Source organism: Megascapheus bottae, chromosome 5 (genome assembly GCF_031878675.1).
Source record: "Megascapheus bottae isolate mThoBot1 chromosome 5, mThoBot2.hap1, whole genome shotgun sequence".
In the NCBI taxonomy this organism is placed as follows: domain Eukaryota; kingdom Metazoa; phylum Chordata; class Mammalia; order Rodentia; family Geomyidae; genus Megascapheus; species Megascapheus bottae.
The window spans coordinates 17,148,073-17,164,368 of NC_143513.1; the positions used below are offsets into that span (position 1 = coordinate 17,148,073).

The window sequence follows — 16,296 nt, forward strand, 5'->3', positions numbered from 1 at the left end:
CATGCACGAGGACCCGGGTTCGATTCCTCAGTACCACATACATAGAAAAAAGCCAGAAATGGTGCTGAGGCTCAAGTGGTAGAGCTCTAGCCTTGATAAAGTCCAAGGACAGTGTTCAGGCCCTGAGCTCAAGCCCAGCACTGGCAAAAAAAAAAAAGAAAAAAATGAGGCAAAGTAAAAAAAAAAATCCCATTAACAAAGGAATGCTACAAATGAAATTTGTAGATTAAAAAGAACAGTGAATAGTTTAGTGCTACTAAACAATGCAGTAAGACTTGACATGTAAGTTAACAAGATTTACTGGCTCAAAAATCTTGTTTCACAGAAATGATTTCTCCCTTCATTAAGCTCTCAGGTGAGTGCAATTCCAATTATAGCACTAGAATACATATCTGAGCTTGACTACGTGCAATCTTAAGGATATCTACGAAACATAAAAATATTAAATCAATTTATAAACACATATAATAAAGAACCTTTCAGCCAGGTTATCAAAATGAACCATTAAGCTAGGTGGTATCCTGGCTCATTATAATTAGCAAAACTGAGTCCCCTGTGAATGTAGAACCATTTTCCTGGCAGATGGCCAGGAATGATTTAGGTGCTTGACACAGGATTTCCTCTAAGGGAAATTCACCATTTCATCAAATTCTTGTTTTGGGCTTGTAAGAGTGGTTTATACCTACAAATTCCAGATGTTAAGCATGAACCAGGAGGATTACAGTTTGAGGCCAAGTGTGCAAAAAGGGAGAAATAAAAAAAGACTGTATGTGATGATTCACACCCACAGCCCCAATTACGTGGGAGGTCTAAATAGTAGGATAGAGTATAGGCTATCCCACGCATAAAAGACAATATTAGAAAATAGCTTAATGTTAAAAATGAAAGGTTCACAGCATGGCTCAAGTATTCCAGCACAAGTCTAGCATGGGAGAGGGCCCAATGTAAAACCAAAATAAAGTTGGAAAAATTTATCAATTATGTCGGAATTACTGATTGCTGCACCACAGTGCACTTTTCTATGAGTGACATAAACATGACATTGGTATGTACAAGGATCTTCAGATTTGGAGGAAATATTTTTTCCAACATTCCCAAGTACATCACTAAATCAAGCTCTTAAAATACAACTTACTTCAACTTATACTTTGTTCCAAATAGCACTGTCCAAGGAAATTTAATATGTCATATATAGTCTTCACTCTGTGAAAAAACAGAACTGACCACAGGCCAAAATAAATTTTTATTTAACCTACAACTGAAAAAGTAAGCTTTGCCAATATAAAATCTGAGACAGTTTATACTTATTATACATCTTCAAAATATGTTGTATGCATTTTTCACTGAGGACATTTCCAAATGTACTAGTCATATCAGACTCAAATCTCAGCTGAATCTCTACTGTACTTCAAAACATTGCCGTCCATCTTTCCATTTCTGGCACCCCTATTCATACACATTGCCTGAACTCTCCATTCTCCATAGATCAGTCCTTGGGTCAGTCCAAGATAGGCCCCTACCAGAACTGAAAACTGATGTCAGCACTGTCTAGCACTTGATAAATGGCATTGAGAACAGCTGATATGGAGAATCCTTGACTTCATCAGGCTCCATATCCCACACACAAAATCAATTCAGCTGAAACATACATGAACAAGTACATAACAGCCCTTTCCACCAACTTCTCAGAACTGAAGACAGGCATGCAAGTGCCTGTGCACATGCACACAGACATTTGCACAAATACCCGCACAGGAAGATAATAGCAAATTTCCTCACTATATAATAGAGACATATTTAAGAGCTGTGGAGGCTTCAGAAAATCCCTTGGCAATGCATTGTAAAGAAGAGAAATAAACAGCAGTCATGACAAAGGAAAACTTAAAGCTAGTAAATTTACTGAGTTTTTAAAAAAGCAAAGTAAAATATTACGTAAAGACCAAAGAAGAATCTATTACCAGAGAAAGGTAAAAATAAACATTTTACTTCATAATCTGGTTAATAATTTGAATTAACACTGTATTATAGCGCCATTTCCAAATGTTTTGCAGTCTGGGCCTTGGACTACAGGCCTAATGAGTGCTACCAGGTGATCTAAGGAGGAAAATTCTACTCCCTGTCTGCCTTTTTTTTGCAAATCTTGAGGGGTTAAAGATGGTTTTATACACAGTTCAACATCTGAAAGAATGTAAGAGATCAGGAACTACCATTTTATACATTAAAATGGCACTTTTAATAATGTGTTTTTTACAGCCAGGTTTATAATTTTAGTACAAAGTCCTGTTTCGTAAACTGCTGCGTTAAGAAGAATTTTGTATAATTCAAACCTATCTACCCAGTGTCAATATTTTAACGACTGAATAGCACTCAAGTGCACTATTGACTGGTGTTTTTTCTTTTCTTCTTTGGTGAGCCTTCCAGGTCTGGGGTGAGTTCAGCCTCCTCATTGCGTCTCCTTTTCTTCTTTTTCTTTTTATGATCACTTTGGTAACCACTGGAGTCACTGCCTTGGAAGATTGGGTCCTGATCTTCTTGGTGCTTTTTCTTTTTTTTCTTCTTCATCTTTGGCTCTTCCTCTTGGAGGCTGTCCACATTACTACTAATCTGTAGGTCTTGTGCATGTGCAGAATTTGCTAGCTCTGAGGTACCACCATCCGCTTCATATGTTTCTGGATCTTTCTTCTTTTTCTTTTTCTTCTTTGAAATTTTTTCAGCACTTTCTTCAGTTCTGGTTTCTGATATTACTTCAGAAACTTTAGAGCATTTGGATTGCAAACTGTAAAAGTTAAAAGCAATTAACACAAATAGGCAAAAAATAAAGGAACAGGGGCCTAGTGGTAAGTGCTTGCCTAGCATGTACGAAGCCCTGGATTCAATTATTCGGTACCACACATAGATAAAAAGAAGCCCCGAGTTTGATTCCTTGGTACCACATACACAGAAAAAGCCAGAAGGGGTGCTGTGGCTCAAGTGGTAGAGCAGTAGCCTTGAGAAAGCTCAAAGACAGTGCTCAGGCCCTGAGTTTAAGCCACAGGACTGGCAAATAAATAAACAAACAAACAAACAAACAAATGAACAAATGAATGATAGGTTAAAAATATCCTGAAATGCTAAAATTTTCCTCATAGCAGCAGTATAGACCTATAACTATTTTTTTTGGGGGGGGAGAGAATGGGGCTTGAAGAAGGCTTGGACGCTGTCTTGTGCTCTTCGGCTCAAGGCTAGTACCCTACTCCCTTGAGCTAAGCCCTTCTTCCCGTTTTCTAGATGTCAATTGAATATAAGAGTCTCAGGTTCTTTTGTGCCCAGGCTGGCTTTGAACCTTGATCCTCATTTCTCAGCCTCCTGAGTAGCTAGGATTACAGGCGTGAGCTACCACATCTGGAATAACTATTTTCAAAGGTAACTAATTTTAAATATTCTATTTTGTTCTCCTGCAGCCAACTGAAATGTCTATGGGCTTTGTATGTTAGTGCCAATGTTAAATCTAACATTTAGTGTATTTTAACAAAAACTGTTATCTCCACTACTTAAATGTACCTCTCCAGAAGTTAAAATACAGCTTCTAAATTTTGGGTTGAATCAGGAAATCTAGGGACATTGAATATTAAACCAAGGTTTACCAGCTATAAAGGAACATTTGATAAAGAACTAAAACAATGAAGTCTCCAGTGTCTTCTTTCAAAGCATATTTCAAATATGTTGAACTGACCTAGTGACATTTAGTTTTCCTCGAATGCAAAATACTCCGGCAGCATCTGAGTCTAGACGAAAAACTTCAAATTCAAGTTCATCACCCACATTTATCTCCAGGGTCTGCCACTGCTCGGAGGACATCTGCTCAGGCTTAGGGATGGAGGCATTAAAACACCTGTGCACTAAACAGCCAATGTGGCTGGATGATACCTTATTAACTGTACCCTGGAAAGAAGAGAAAAGAAAAAGAAAATCAAGAAATGACTCAAATTAAAACATGAATGAAACTTTCTAAACTTCAAAATGATCGTCAAATGAAAAAATTTCAGATTAATAGTATAAGTTAATGAGGGAAGTTTACTTTTCACATTATATCAAACATAACTGGAGGAAACTGCAGAATTTCTAGAAAACCCAAATTTTATTAAGTTGCATTGTAAGTCAACTGTGTATCTGGATGAGCAGCAGTAATCAATCAGATCAAATAAAACTTTTAGCATCACTGAAAAATGCTCCACTGAAGAGGCTAGTAACCACACTGAAACCAAGCAGCAAATACTCTGTCCACAGAACACATATTATTCAATAATTTAAAAAAAAATGAAGTAACAAATCTGGAAAAAAAACCTACGGAGGAATTCTATATGCCAATTTGAAAAGGATACTTTATGATATGAATCATCTGAGATTATGAAAAGGCAAAACTAGAGACAGTAAAAAGATGAAAGGTGACAAGAGAATGGCAAGATTAATGGGGAGAAAGACAAGGAATAGAGATGGAGCACAGGGGATTCTGACAGTGAGACCATTCTGTGTAACACTGAAAAGAAGGCCCTCTACACTTGTGAAAACACAGGGAATATACACAATCAAGTGACCTCTCACATAAACTACAGATGGTCAAGATGGCAGCTGAGACACCAGAGTACAGCACAAAAACTAAGGAAATCATTGCGAGACTACCACATCTACTTTCAGTATTAAAAGAAAAAGAAGATATATTGATGAAGGCAGGAAAGAGAAAGCTACCTCCAGTCTTAGAGAGGCCAAGTTAAAAATTGAGCCCAAGGTTTAGAACTGAAAATCAATTCCAGGCCTGCCACTGTGAAGCTCAATAAAGGGCAAACCCCAGAATCTCAGCTTTCATGTATCACTTGGGGCTGGCCGCTGGGCCACGAGTGTACCTTGGCAACAAGAAGCCCACAGAAGTAGACGCCTTGGCCCTAATCTAAGATTGTGTTGGTCTTGCTGGGCTATCAACTGACAGTCTTAACATAGGTTTGTGGCCACAATAACACTAGAGTTGGGTTGGTCCACGCATAATGAGTATGCTCAAGCAGAGTAAAATCTTATGGTGTCTAACCACAGGCCTGCTATGGTGTGTCAGACATCTGGGCTTATCCTGGTTCCAGGGTCAGGATTATAAGGACATATATTCCTTCTAGGCACTTAGGTGCTTCTTTCTGAACAATACAGCAACAGCAGATCTGAATGTGGTGATAAAATTATGGAAAGGATCACAAGCTCAGAGATTATAACCATGTTTAAGAGTATTGGAAAGAAAGGCCACAATGGAGCCACATTAGACTACAATAAATGTCTGACTTGTCAATGTGCAGATAACACATGCCAACCAGTTTCAAGAGCTTATAGGAAACCATGACATTACCTACTTCATCAGAAACTGACCATGCAGCCCTTAACATGAAGGAATGCTTTAAAGAAATAAAGTTACTGGGCTAGGAGTTTGACCTAGTGGTAGAGTGCTTGCCTAGCATACATGAAACCCAGGTTCGAAACCTGGGTTCGATTCCTCCGTACCACATACATAGAAAAAACGACAGAAGTGGTGCTGTCGCTCAACTGGTAGAGCTCTAGCCTTGAGAAAACCCAAGGACAGTGCTCAGGCCTGGAGCCCAATCCCAGGACGGGCAAAAAAAAAAAAAAAAGAAATCAAGTTACTCTTTTAAAGAAACTCAGTGAGCTTGAAGAAAATAAATGTTTACTATTTTAACAACAACCAGATATTCCTGAGCTGAAAAAAGAAACAAAACATGCAACAAAAGTAAAAATATGCTAGAATGCATCAGTAACAAAAGAAGCCAAGCAGAAGAATTGGTAAGCTTAAAGAAGTGCTTTGAAATATACAATTGCTGGAGAAAATTGCGAAAGACTGACTTTTAAAAGGAAAGGGTGTGAGTGGGGGTGAAAAAGAAAGAAGGATGATCCAATCAATGCCTGGATATATCAATCCATCAAAGGATGAATAAAATCAACACAAAGTATGTACACATGAAAATACCAGGGAATGCCATTCATACATACATATATATATATATATATATAGTTTATATGTTAAATCATTAAAATCACTTTAATACACTCTTCTTAAAACAGGAAAACTACAGTATTCCATACATGCATTCAATGTGGATGTAGTTTATTTATATTTCCTTTTTTAAAAATTCTATTTATAATATTTTTACAATATTTGATTCCTAGGAAATAAGTAATCTTACAGATGGAGGCATGGCTCAGGTAAGAAGCACCAAGCAATGAGTCTGAGTACTGGTCTTGAACAAAAAAAGTAGGCAATCTTAACATTTTCTAAATTATGAAGTTATGCAAAGAAAGTTAAAATATAAGAAATATACCATAAGTTTTTGTCCTGGTCCAGGGCAGAAAATGACAAAATCTGCTTCAATGTCAAGATGAATGTGTCCTTGATCATCATAAATATCGCCCAGTTCACCCACAACCTTGATGTTATCATACGCAATAGGAACACCTAAAAGGCTGTCAGAAAAAAAAATGAAAAGCCATCTTTTATTATTTTCACTGATCAGACAATGTCTAAGAGTTTGACAAGTCTACCAATTCCAAAACTATCACAGCATATACTGCTCTTATGGATTGGTATGAGAGGACTATAGAAGTGCCAATATAAAGAAAGATTACAATGTGTTGTCTAAGTTGAAATGATTATTTAGAACAGCAGAAACAAAAGTTATAATTTTATACCAGGAATAAACAGAGCCCTCTTCCTTGAGTGACTGTCATGGCTATCAGAGTCCTGGCAAGGAAAGTACCACTGAACAAAGTACTTTTGAAACTATCAACCATTACAGAAGCATTAGGGTCAAAGCTAGAAACTGAATATTATAACCAATGATTTATCATGGAAATGTTCCAATCTGCATCTGTTGCTAGCAAATGGAAATGGGAAGAAATCTAACAGTAGCATTTAAAAACTGGTTTCAGAGGACAGCAGGCAACTACTTCAAAATGTTAATCAATAGCTATGGAGAAAGATCTGGTGACTTTCCCACCATTCAAAGGAAAGCTGAATCCAACTTTCTAATGCAACTCAAAATGCATCACTGTTCATATTTTCCTGAATCTGTTTCAGTTTCACACACAATTCTAAGGCCACTGAAAACTGTATTCACAGCCAAAGGTATTCATTTCAGATTACTCTGTTTCTAGCAAGACCTATGTAGAATAAGATTTATACTTAGTAGATCTTATTTTTGTAAAATAGGAGTCACAGAAGAACCGAAATAACTACCAAATGAGAAATATTATAAACTCAAAGACACTTCCTGAGAAAGCCCTTTTGAATTAAAATGAAGGACCACTGTTGTTTTGTAAAGACAAAAGAAGAAAAACAACAACAACAACAACAAAAAACCTTGGGAATTTGTGTTGGTGGATCCATGTGTCGCAAATAACGGCAAAAGTCAAGAAAGGACAAGAGTAGTTCTGTACAGGACACTACTGCCCATGATGACAAATTGTCTTCGGCTCTGCATGCCTTCTGAGTAAGGGGACGGACTTGTTTAAAACTAGCTGGCACGGAATCGCCTTAAAAGTCAGTACAGATCAACACCAAGTTATCCTTTCGTCGTTTTAACATATTCAATTTTTTTGAAATGGTATTTGAAGGGGGTGGGGCACACTGAGGAAGGGAAAAAAAGCCTAACGCTTGGACCCCGGGCCGGGCGGCGGGGACCTGGCTGGGCGGCGGGCCGGGGGACCTGGCTGGGGGGCGCGGCCGGGCCGCGCGGCCCCAGACGCCCCCGGGACTCTCGGGGACCGGTGAGCGCTTTACCAATTCTGCTCTCTGCCGCCGCGCCATGAGGATGGACGTCCACGATGCCCAACGCGAGGGGCCCGGGCCGTGTGTGGGGGTCGCCCGGCGGGAGAAGGGAGGCAAGGAGCCGCGGTACCTCTCGGAATATCGCAGGAGCTCGGCGTCCAGCTGCTCCCGGATCCCCGTGCGCTTCCGGTGGAGGTAGCGGGGCGACAGGGCGACGTGCCGGCGGTGCGGTCCGGCCACGAGGCAGGAGTAGCGGCTGCCCACCAGCGCACTCGCGGCGGCGTAGGTCGGCAGCTCCAGGCAAGGCAGGATCCCGGCCGGTGCAACCGTCAGTCCAACCGAGGCCGCCTTCGGCCCCGGCGGGTCCAAACCACCAGCGGCCATGAGGGTAGCTAGAGCGCTGTCGCGCTCGCGACTGACGCAAGCAACACCGCCTCGCCGTCGACGTCTAAATTCTACGTCACCAGCCCGCTGTCCCGCCTCCAAGACTTTTTCATCGCCTTTCCTTGGATGTAATACACAGATCTGACCAGCAGGGGGCACTGAAGTTTTCAGCGCAGGGGATCCAGCTCAGAGCTTGTGGGACGTTTTGAGCATGCGCCAAACCACACAGAGTCAAGACAGGAAAAACATGCTATCTTTATTACCTCATCGGATTAACGAAGATGTTCCTTTGCAGGAGCGACGTGGTCTAATAGAATTTTGCAAGCTCGGATTGCACAATCACGAGCCAGAAGTACTTATGGAGTTTAATTTTTCCTATCCTGCAGCTCCCATTCCCCAAATGCAACTGTGTGAGCACAAACCCACCGTCTATCTCCCTCTCAGGCCAGCTGTTGCCCTCTTTCTGCAGCTGCTAAATTAGAAAAGAGTCCCACTGCTTGCCTAGCTGTGGCCATCCTCAGAGCTCTTTCTTAAACTTTGTATCAGCTCACGGTCTTGCTTGGGAGCCCTAAAGAAGAAACCAGGCTCCGTTTGTACAAACTATGTCTTGTAGTCCTGAACTACATGGCTGCTTTCCTGCTCCTGGAAGGCTAATTGAGTTGTCTAAAGCAACCTGACCTCTGAAATATTCTGACCATCCCCTGCTTAAAACCCCCATTTTCTTTAGGAAAATCCAAACATCTTAACATGGGCTGGGCTATCTATATTTACCCATCCAGTTTTAGAAAGCTCTCTCTCCCTTACCCCCTACTCTAGGGCAGTTTATTCTACCAGGGAATAATTAGATACCTTCTCTTACATAGGTACTCACTCACATCAGATGTTATGTTACATTTTACATTCTCTTCCCCTACAAAGAGTTTATGACTCTCTACCTTGTTTCTCTGCATGAATTGGTTCCAATAAATGTATTTGTTTTCCACTGCCATCAAACATTTAGTTTTAGGTTAATTTTATATTAGTTGGCCAATTACTTGCCTGGTCTGTTTGGAGACCATAGTCTCGTTAGGAGATAATCTGTCCCCTAAAAAATCCAAGCAATGTACCCCAAGTGAATGCCTGGATAACACAGAAAGGAAAGAACAGTCATAGTGGAATATGGACATAATCTTAAACAATTAACAGGTTATACTGTGTCAAAGGTGATAACACAGCAAGGAGTACTGTGAGTCCATTCCCTGAAAAACAGTTTCCCTGAACCTGGTATCTCAATTAAAAAATACATCAGTAATATCTCATCCACCTTTGATAGATGATGGGAGGTTCAAGAATATAGAAACAATTTCTTTAATATTTCTCCCATATTATGTAAGGGAAAAGTACTATTCCCCAAACTGGTACTTTGGATCTCTAAAGGCCCTTCCTGAGAATGAAGAAATTATAATAGGTATGTGGATGGCTAGCTTTAGGCAGCCTCTGCCTACAAACATGGAGGTCTGTATCTGATCAATGTGGAAACAGGCTTGCAAAGGTACAAACCACCACTAGCTTTAGACAAAGGAAGAATGATGGCTCAGCTTCTATAATCAGCCACACAAGTGTCAGTCCTACCACCATCACCTTGGATGGCTTGCTCAGTGTTTAGACACTTCAAATTCTGAATCTTAGTTTAGAAGAAAAGATGGTAGGGTGAAGTTTTGAGGATTTAATAAGATAATCACAGTTCAGACCTAAGCACACTGAGCAGTCCTGTAGAAAGCACTCAGTAGTTTATTTCTTTGAGACAATTTGTATAATATGCTTGACTCAAGTCTGTGAAGTTGGCTTTGGGTCCAGGAGCATAGAACCTTTCTTGAGTAACAATACAATATAATAGTGGAAGAATGGAATGTAGAAAACTGGGGTAAGCTGGGTAGTGATGACTTTTGCCAGTAAGGAGCTATGCTGAAAATTAAGTGAAAGGATTATGGTTTGAGGCAAGCCCAGGCAACAGAAGTAAAAGAGCCCTTATCTTAAGAACTATTGATAGACAGAGCTGAGGTATGGTTCAGGTGGTAGAGTGCCAGCCCAGTAAGTAAGGCCATGAACTCAATTTCCCCCTCTGTTCTCAATATGGTCAAAAAGCAAAACAACCAACCAATCAACCAGCAATCAAAAAGAGAATATGAGTAAATCCTGGAGGATGCTTTGGTTCTAATTTCCTGATTTGTTTTTGTGATATTAGTGTGATTAATTTCAAATCCATTTTACTATGTTGTAATTTTAAGCAAACGATATATATGGAAATTGGTGCAGGTAAACACAATTATTTTGATTTAGTATACCTTTAAAATATTTTATTGATAGAGTTCCCTCCAAATATGCATATGAACACAAATGTACAGTCATATTGTCAGAAGAATTAAAACATTTGTTTCCAAGCTAGTTATGTGAAATAAATAATATATAAGGAAATAGTAGTCCTTTGAGTGGTTCAATAAATTGTGAAATACAACACTGTTAGTGAAAAATACATGTTCAAATTTGCGTACTTTATTTTGGGATCTCAAGCCCTAACATTAAGAAATTAATCTTTGAGGAAAACCACTTGTAAGTCACAAACTTGTCAGCAGATGGCACACACGACCTTTACTTTCTTTTTTGAATCTTCAGCCTAATACACTGTACAAATGGCAAAATTCAGTTATGTATTGATGGCTTGGTTGATTTTATAGGTAATCCTTACATCTTAGCATCAGTTTTTGACTCTTAAAGCTCTCCCAACTTGCTTGTTAGATTTCTAATACTAATGGATGGACCCTGCCTATAAACAATATGGGAAGAAGTGACAGCACATCAGTAAGCATAGTGGATTTTACACTTTCCAATCTAAAGCATATATTATAAAACAAGAAATTAGAGAACAATGAATCTCTCCCTAAAACTCAGTTTGCTTGCGAGTGTTCTGTTCTACTGACTGTCTTCAAATCAGATTTTTAGCCCCCCAAAGCATCAACATCAGGCTCATTCAACTTAAGATGGAGCCAGAACTCTGTTTGAACAAGCCATCCACATGATTACAATGCTTGCTCATGTTTGTGACTTGACTCTAATAAGATTTGAAGTGTAAGGGTAGATATTCAGAAAAGTTCAACTATTATTGTTCAACTATAATTGATAAACCCACAGTGGTAATCATTTTTTGTTTCATTTGACTTGATATATAAAATGTACTAAACTTTGTTTATAAGGTTGTACATAATTAGTTAGATTCATAAAAACAAATCACCATGGCCCAAGAGCATGGCCTAGCGGTAGAATGCCTGTCTAGCATGCATGAAGCCCTGGGTTCAATTTCTCGGAATCATATACAGAGAAAAAGCCGAAAGTGGTGCTGTGGCTCAAGTGGTAGAACACTAGCTTTGAGAAAGCACAAGGACAGTGCTCAGGCCCTGAGTTCAAGGCCCAGGACTGTAAAAAAAAATAGTACCATTGCTAAGTCTCCACATGGTTCCTATATATAATAAAGAATTATAGCTCATGTTCCCCTTTGATTAAATTGCAAAGGATAAAATTATGGGTCCTGGGCCAGGAGTTTGGCCTAGTAGCAGAGTGCTTGCCTAGCATGCACGAAGACCCGGGTTTGATTCCTCAGTACCACAAACACAGAAAAAAGCTGAAGTGGTGCTGAGGCTCACGTGGTAGAGCTCTAGCCTTGAGCAAGTCCAAGGAGCCCAAGCCCAGGATTGGCAAAAAAAAAAAATTATGGGTCTTATTTTTAGTTAGAGGATCATTAAATTATAATGAACCAAATGCAATTATTTCCAAGAAATATAGTACTATTTTCAGAGAGAAAAAGCAGTTCTCTTGATAAACTATGTTTGCTTATTTTTATTTTATTAATTTTTTTTGTATGTGCTGGTCCTGGGGCTTATACTCAGGTCCGGGCCCCATTCCTGAGATTTTTTTGCTCAGGGGTAGTGCTTTACCATTTGAGTCACAGCTCCTTTTCTGGCTGTTTTGATGCTTAGTTGGAGCATCCTGGGTGGTCTTCAAGCTTCAGTCCTCAGATATCAGTTTCCTGAGTAGCTAGGATGATAGTCTAATTATGGTTAATTTTATTGGCGTTGCCAGGGTTACCCATCGTCCCTTAGGCATAGGCAAACCTACAATTCTCCTGTGTCTCATAAAGACACAGGAGCACTTTAAAGTAACAACAAATACGCTCAAGTTATATTTTAATGAATAAAGGTAAAAAGGTATACATCTATGAATTGTCTTTATTTAATCATTTATCTAAACAGCTTTGCCTTGATTATCTGCATGCCAGTTAATAAACTTTATTAGCTGAGAATTTTGGAAAGAACATCTAAAATACCAGTTCCTATGAAAAGATAGTGTGGATTCAGCTTCCTCAGTCTACATGGAACCTGTATCCTTGTCTGTAGTGTATGAATATAGTTTTACTATTTGGATTATGGTAAATCACATTGGGCCCTTATGAAGGTAATTAGAAGACCAATCCCCCCGCTCAACATACTGAGATAGAGAAGACAGGAAAAGAAAAGAAAAATAGTTTAGCTTGAACTTTAAAATCTAGCCCTTAAATACTCATGCCAATTTTTTAGCAGTGTCTACTTGAGTCTGACTTTAACTGCCTATTGGAGTATCTACAAACCTGCTCTTGGAAGGCCAAGAGAGCAGAAACAAAGCCTTTTAGATAAAAGAACCTAGTTATAAAACATTGATTTAAATTTAAAAAAAATCTGATAGCTGGGCACAGAAGTTTATGTCTGAAATCCTAGCTAAGTAGCTAAGTAGCATTCTAAGTAGAATGCTGAGGTCTGAGGATTACAGTTTGAAGCCAGCTAGAACAGAAAAGACTGTGAGGCATTTATCTCCAGTTAACCACCAAAAAGTAAGAAGTCAAGGTGTAGCTCAGGTGGTAGAATACCAACCTTGAGTGGAAAAAGCTAAAGGATAATGCTTTGGGCCCGAGTTCATGTCCTAGTACAGACACACTCGCGCACACACAAACACGCGCAAACTTCTGAGATATGTGTGGATGTGAGGTGTGTGAGTTTGCTCAACACAACAGTGACCATTCATTGTTGCCCGAGTTTGGGAAGGAGTGAAGAAGGTACCCAAAATGGGTGAGGCTACCTAATAGAGATAATGTGCCTTCTTTGTAAAATTTACTCTTATCTTATGAAAACAGGCTTCAGTATTTCTTTTAAGGACCTGCTTCCTTTCTAGTCAACCTGTGCTGCAACTCAGTTTAATATTCTGTTTTCAAATCTCACATTTTCAATTCTGAGAAGTCTGGTTATTAAAATTAGCCACAGTGTTTGCAAGAGAGCTGTGGAAATTTCATTTATTCCCATCTGTCCTCAGCTCACTGACAGTTTTTGAAGATTGCATTAAAACTGTAGTTTAATAAGCCACCTGCTGGCTGCAGAGTCAGTGTGGGTGTGAGTTCAGAGGTCCTTAACTTTATTTTCAAAGAATGTGGTATGAAAATTTTGAAGGTGGGAAAATAAATACAAATGAAAAGTTAGTTATGGTGCTTTCTTATTTGTTATGTAAGCATCTGTTTTCCTTTTTCTCTCAAAGCTTGTGTTCTTCCACTATAGCACACAGTTCTACCTCAAGCTTTTTACAGGTTACTTGGAAATGAGAGTCTCTTGGGCTTCCTTGCTAGACTACCTTCTGTGATCCTCAGATTTCAGCATCCTGAGGAGCTAGGATTACAGGTGCGAACTATCATATCAGTTTATTAAGTGGTTTTTATTTTGTTTTTATTTTCTGACATGGGGGCTTGCTTTGTAAGCTAGTTTGGGCCTCAAATTCACCATCTGAATACTTCAGTCTTCAAGCACAAGTTGTAGGATGGTCACCATGTCTGCTATTGTGTGGGTTTTGATACATAGTTTACTCTGATATGATTAGGAAAAATATCCCAGTGAATTAGCCTCTAAAGCCCGCTAATGGCCAAAGGGAACTCTGAATACTTCCATGGTTTAGAAATCACTAGAGTAATGAAATGTCTTTCTCCAGTGACAAAAAGTGGACTTGTCCAGTAACAAAACAATAGGTCACAGAAGTGTCAGAGGGATTTGAACATTTTTATACATCCTCATTTTTCATCCTTATCCTGGAATTTGAAAATTTTGAATTTGGAATTCAGGGCCTAGGCACCATCTCTGAATATTTTGCTCAAGGCTAGAGCTCTTTTGAACCACAGTTCCACTTCCAGGTTTTTGTAGTTACTTGGAGATAAGAATCTCTTGGATGTTTCCTGCCTGGGGTTTGATTTGAGCCATGATCCTTCCTTCTCAGAATCCCCAGTCAACTAGGATTATAGGCATAAGCCACTGGTACCCAGTTATCATCATTATCCTCATTTTAAAATAATATGTATGGAATTCAAAGACTTGCACTGAAAAGTGTATTTTGATGGGTGGCTAAATCCCAAATAAAATCAACTCTAATCCTTTATCTTCTGCCCACTTGGTATTTTCTGATTCCAGCTATCCTGAACCATATTGACTGTAGGATGGCACTGACATTCTTAGCTCTGGCTTAAGGAGAACCCTTTCATACTGATAGTCTCTTACAGATTTAAGTAGGCTTCACTATAGGCTTACAGAGGAAAAAACAGAACAAAGACACAAGTTGCAAGACACAGACATATAAAGGAAGAATTTTGTGTATAAGAAAATTAATTTTCTCTTTGATTTACAAATCCCTTTATCTGTAAATGATTTTACTTTGGTTGCTAGCTCAGAGCCATTTACCTGTTTCTAATAGCTTTCTAGATTTTCCATTCTCTCTACGTTTAAGGTCTAAGGGGCTTTTGCTGTCTTTCTGATGTCTGAAGTTCATATGTTGAGTCCCTTTTTCCAATTTGAATAAATGCAGGTTAACTAGATGTTTAAAATTTTGCAGCCACTTTAGTTGTAACCTTATGCCTGGTCAAAGACCAAGATTGGATTTTCCAGGCTAAATCAGAAGAGAGTCCTTCTAGACAATTCTGAATGAAGAGAACGGAGTCAGATCACTGTTACAGCTTCACAATTGGAAAGATGAAGTTTCAGGTTCAAGTGAAGGAGCCAAGAACTGAAACCAGGACAGCATCACAAAGCCAAACACCCAGACATGAAATCAGCAGATCAAATAAAGAAGAGGAAAATTTACAGCTCTGAGTGCCTACAACAACAAGTTGGAAAAATTGCAAACCAACAAGTTAATGTGTAACCTTAAGCTCCTGGAAAAAGAGCAACAAACCAACCCTAGTCCCAGTAGAAGGAAGCAAATTATTAAAATCAAAGCAGAATTAAATGATTTTCAATACAAAAAAACTATAGAAAGAATCAACAAAACAAGAAGTTGGTTCTTTGAAAGAATTAACAAAATTGACAAACCCTTAGCAAATCTTACCAAAAAAAGAAGAAAGCATACCGAATAAACAAAATCGCAGATGAAAATGGTAATATCACGACAGAAATTACCAAGATCCAGAGTATCATCAGGGAATACTTCTCAAACCTTTACGCCAACAAATTTGAGAATCTAGAAGAAATGGATGAATTCCTAGCCAATATTAACATACCCACACTAAACCAAGAAGAACTAACCCAATTCCACAGGTCTATTTCAAGCTCTGAAATAGAAAGGGTAATTAGAGACCTTCCACCTAAGAAAAGCCCAGGGCCAGATGGATTCACAGCTGAATTCTAAAAGGTCTTTAAAGCAGAGCTCACACCAATACTCCTCAAGCTCTTCAACGAAATTGAAAATGAAGATTCTTTACCAAACTCATTCTATGAAGGCAGTATTACCCTCATCCCCAAACCAGACAGAGATTCATCAAAGAAAGAGAACTATAGACCTATTTATGTGATGAACATCAATGCAAAACTTCTCAACAAAATACTGGCCAACCATCTACAACAACTCATCAAAAAATTATACACTATGATCAAACAGGATTCATCACAGGGAGGCAAAGCTGGTTCAACATAGGCAAATCAATTAACATAATTCAACACATCAACAGGAGCAAGGACAAAAATCACATGATTGTCTCAATAGATGCAGAAAAGGCATTTGACAAGATCCAACATCCCTTTATGTTA

The 16,296-nt window shown here is 39.0% G+C and overlaps 1 protein-coding gene across 1 annotated transcript; it reads right to left on the reverse strand.

Annotated features, from left to right (window-relative positions):
* Positions 1-1,144: 1,144 nt before the first annotated feature.
* On the reverse strand, positions 1,145-8,205 carry Polr1f (RNA polymerase I subunit F). The gene is made up of 4 exons (XM_090332732.1): positions 7,926-8,205; positions 6,351-6,492; positions 3,713-3,921; positions 1,145-2,776 (listed from the first exon to the last, which is right to left on the reverse strand). The coding sequence occupies exons 1-4, from the start codon at positions 8,177-8,179 to the stop codon at positions 2,377-2,379; spliced, it is 1,005 nt and encodes a 334-aa protein (XP_090188858.1). The 5' UTR covers positions 8,180-8,205; the 3' UTR covers positions 1,145-2,376.
* Positions 8,206-16,296: the final 8,091 nt, after the last annotated feature.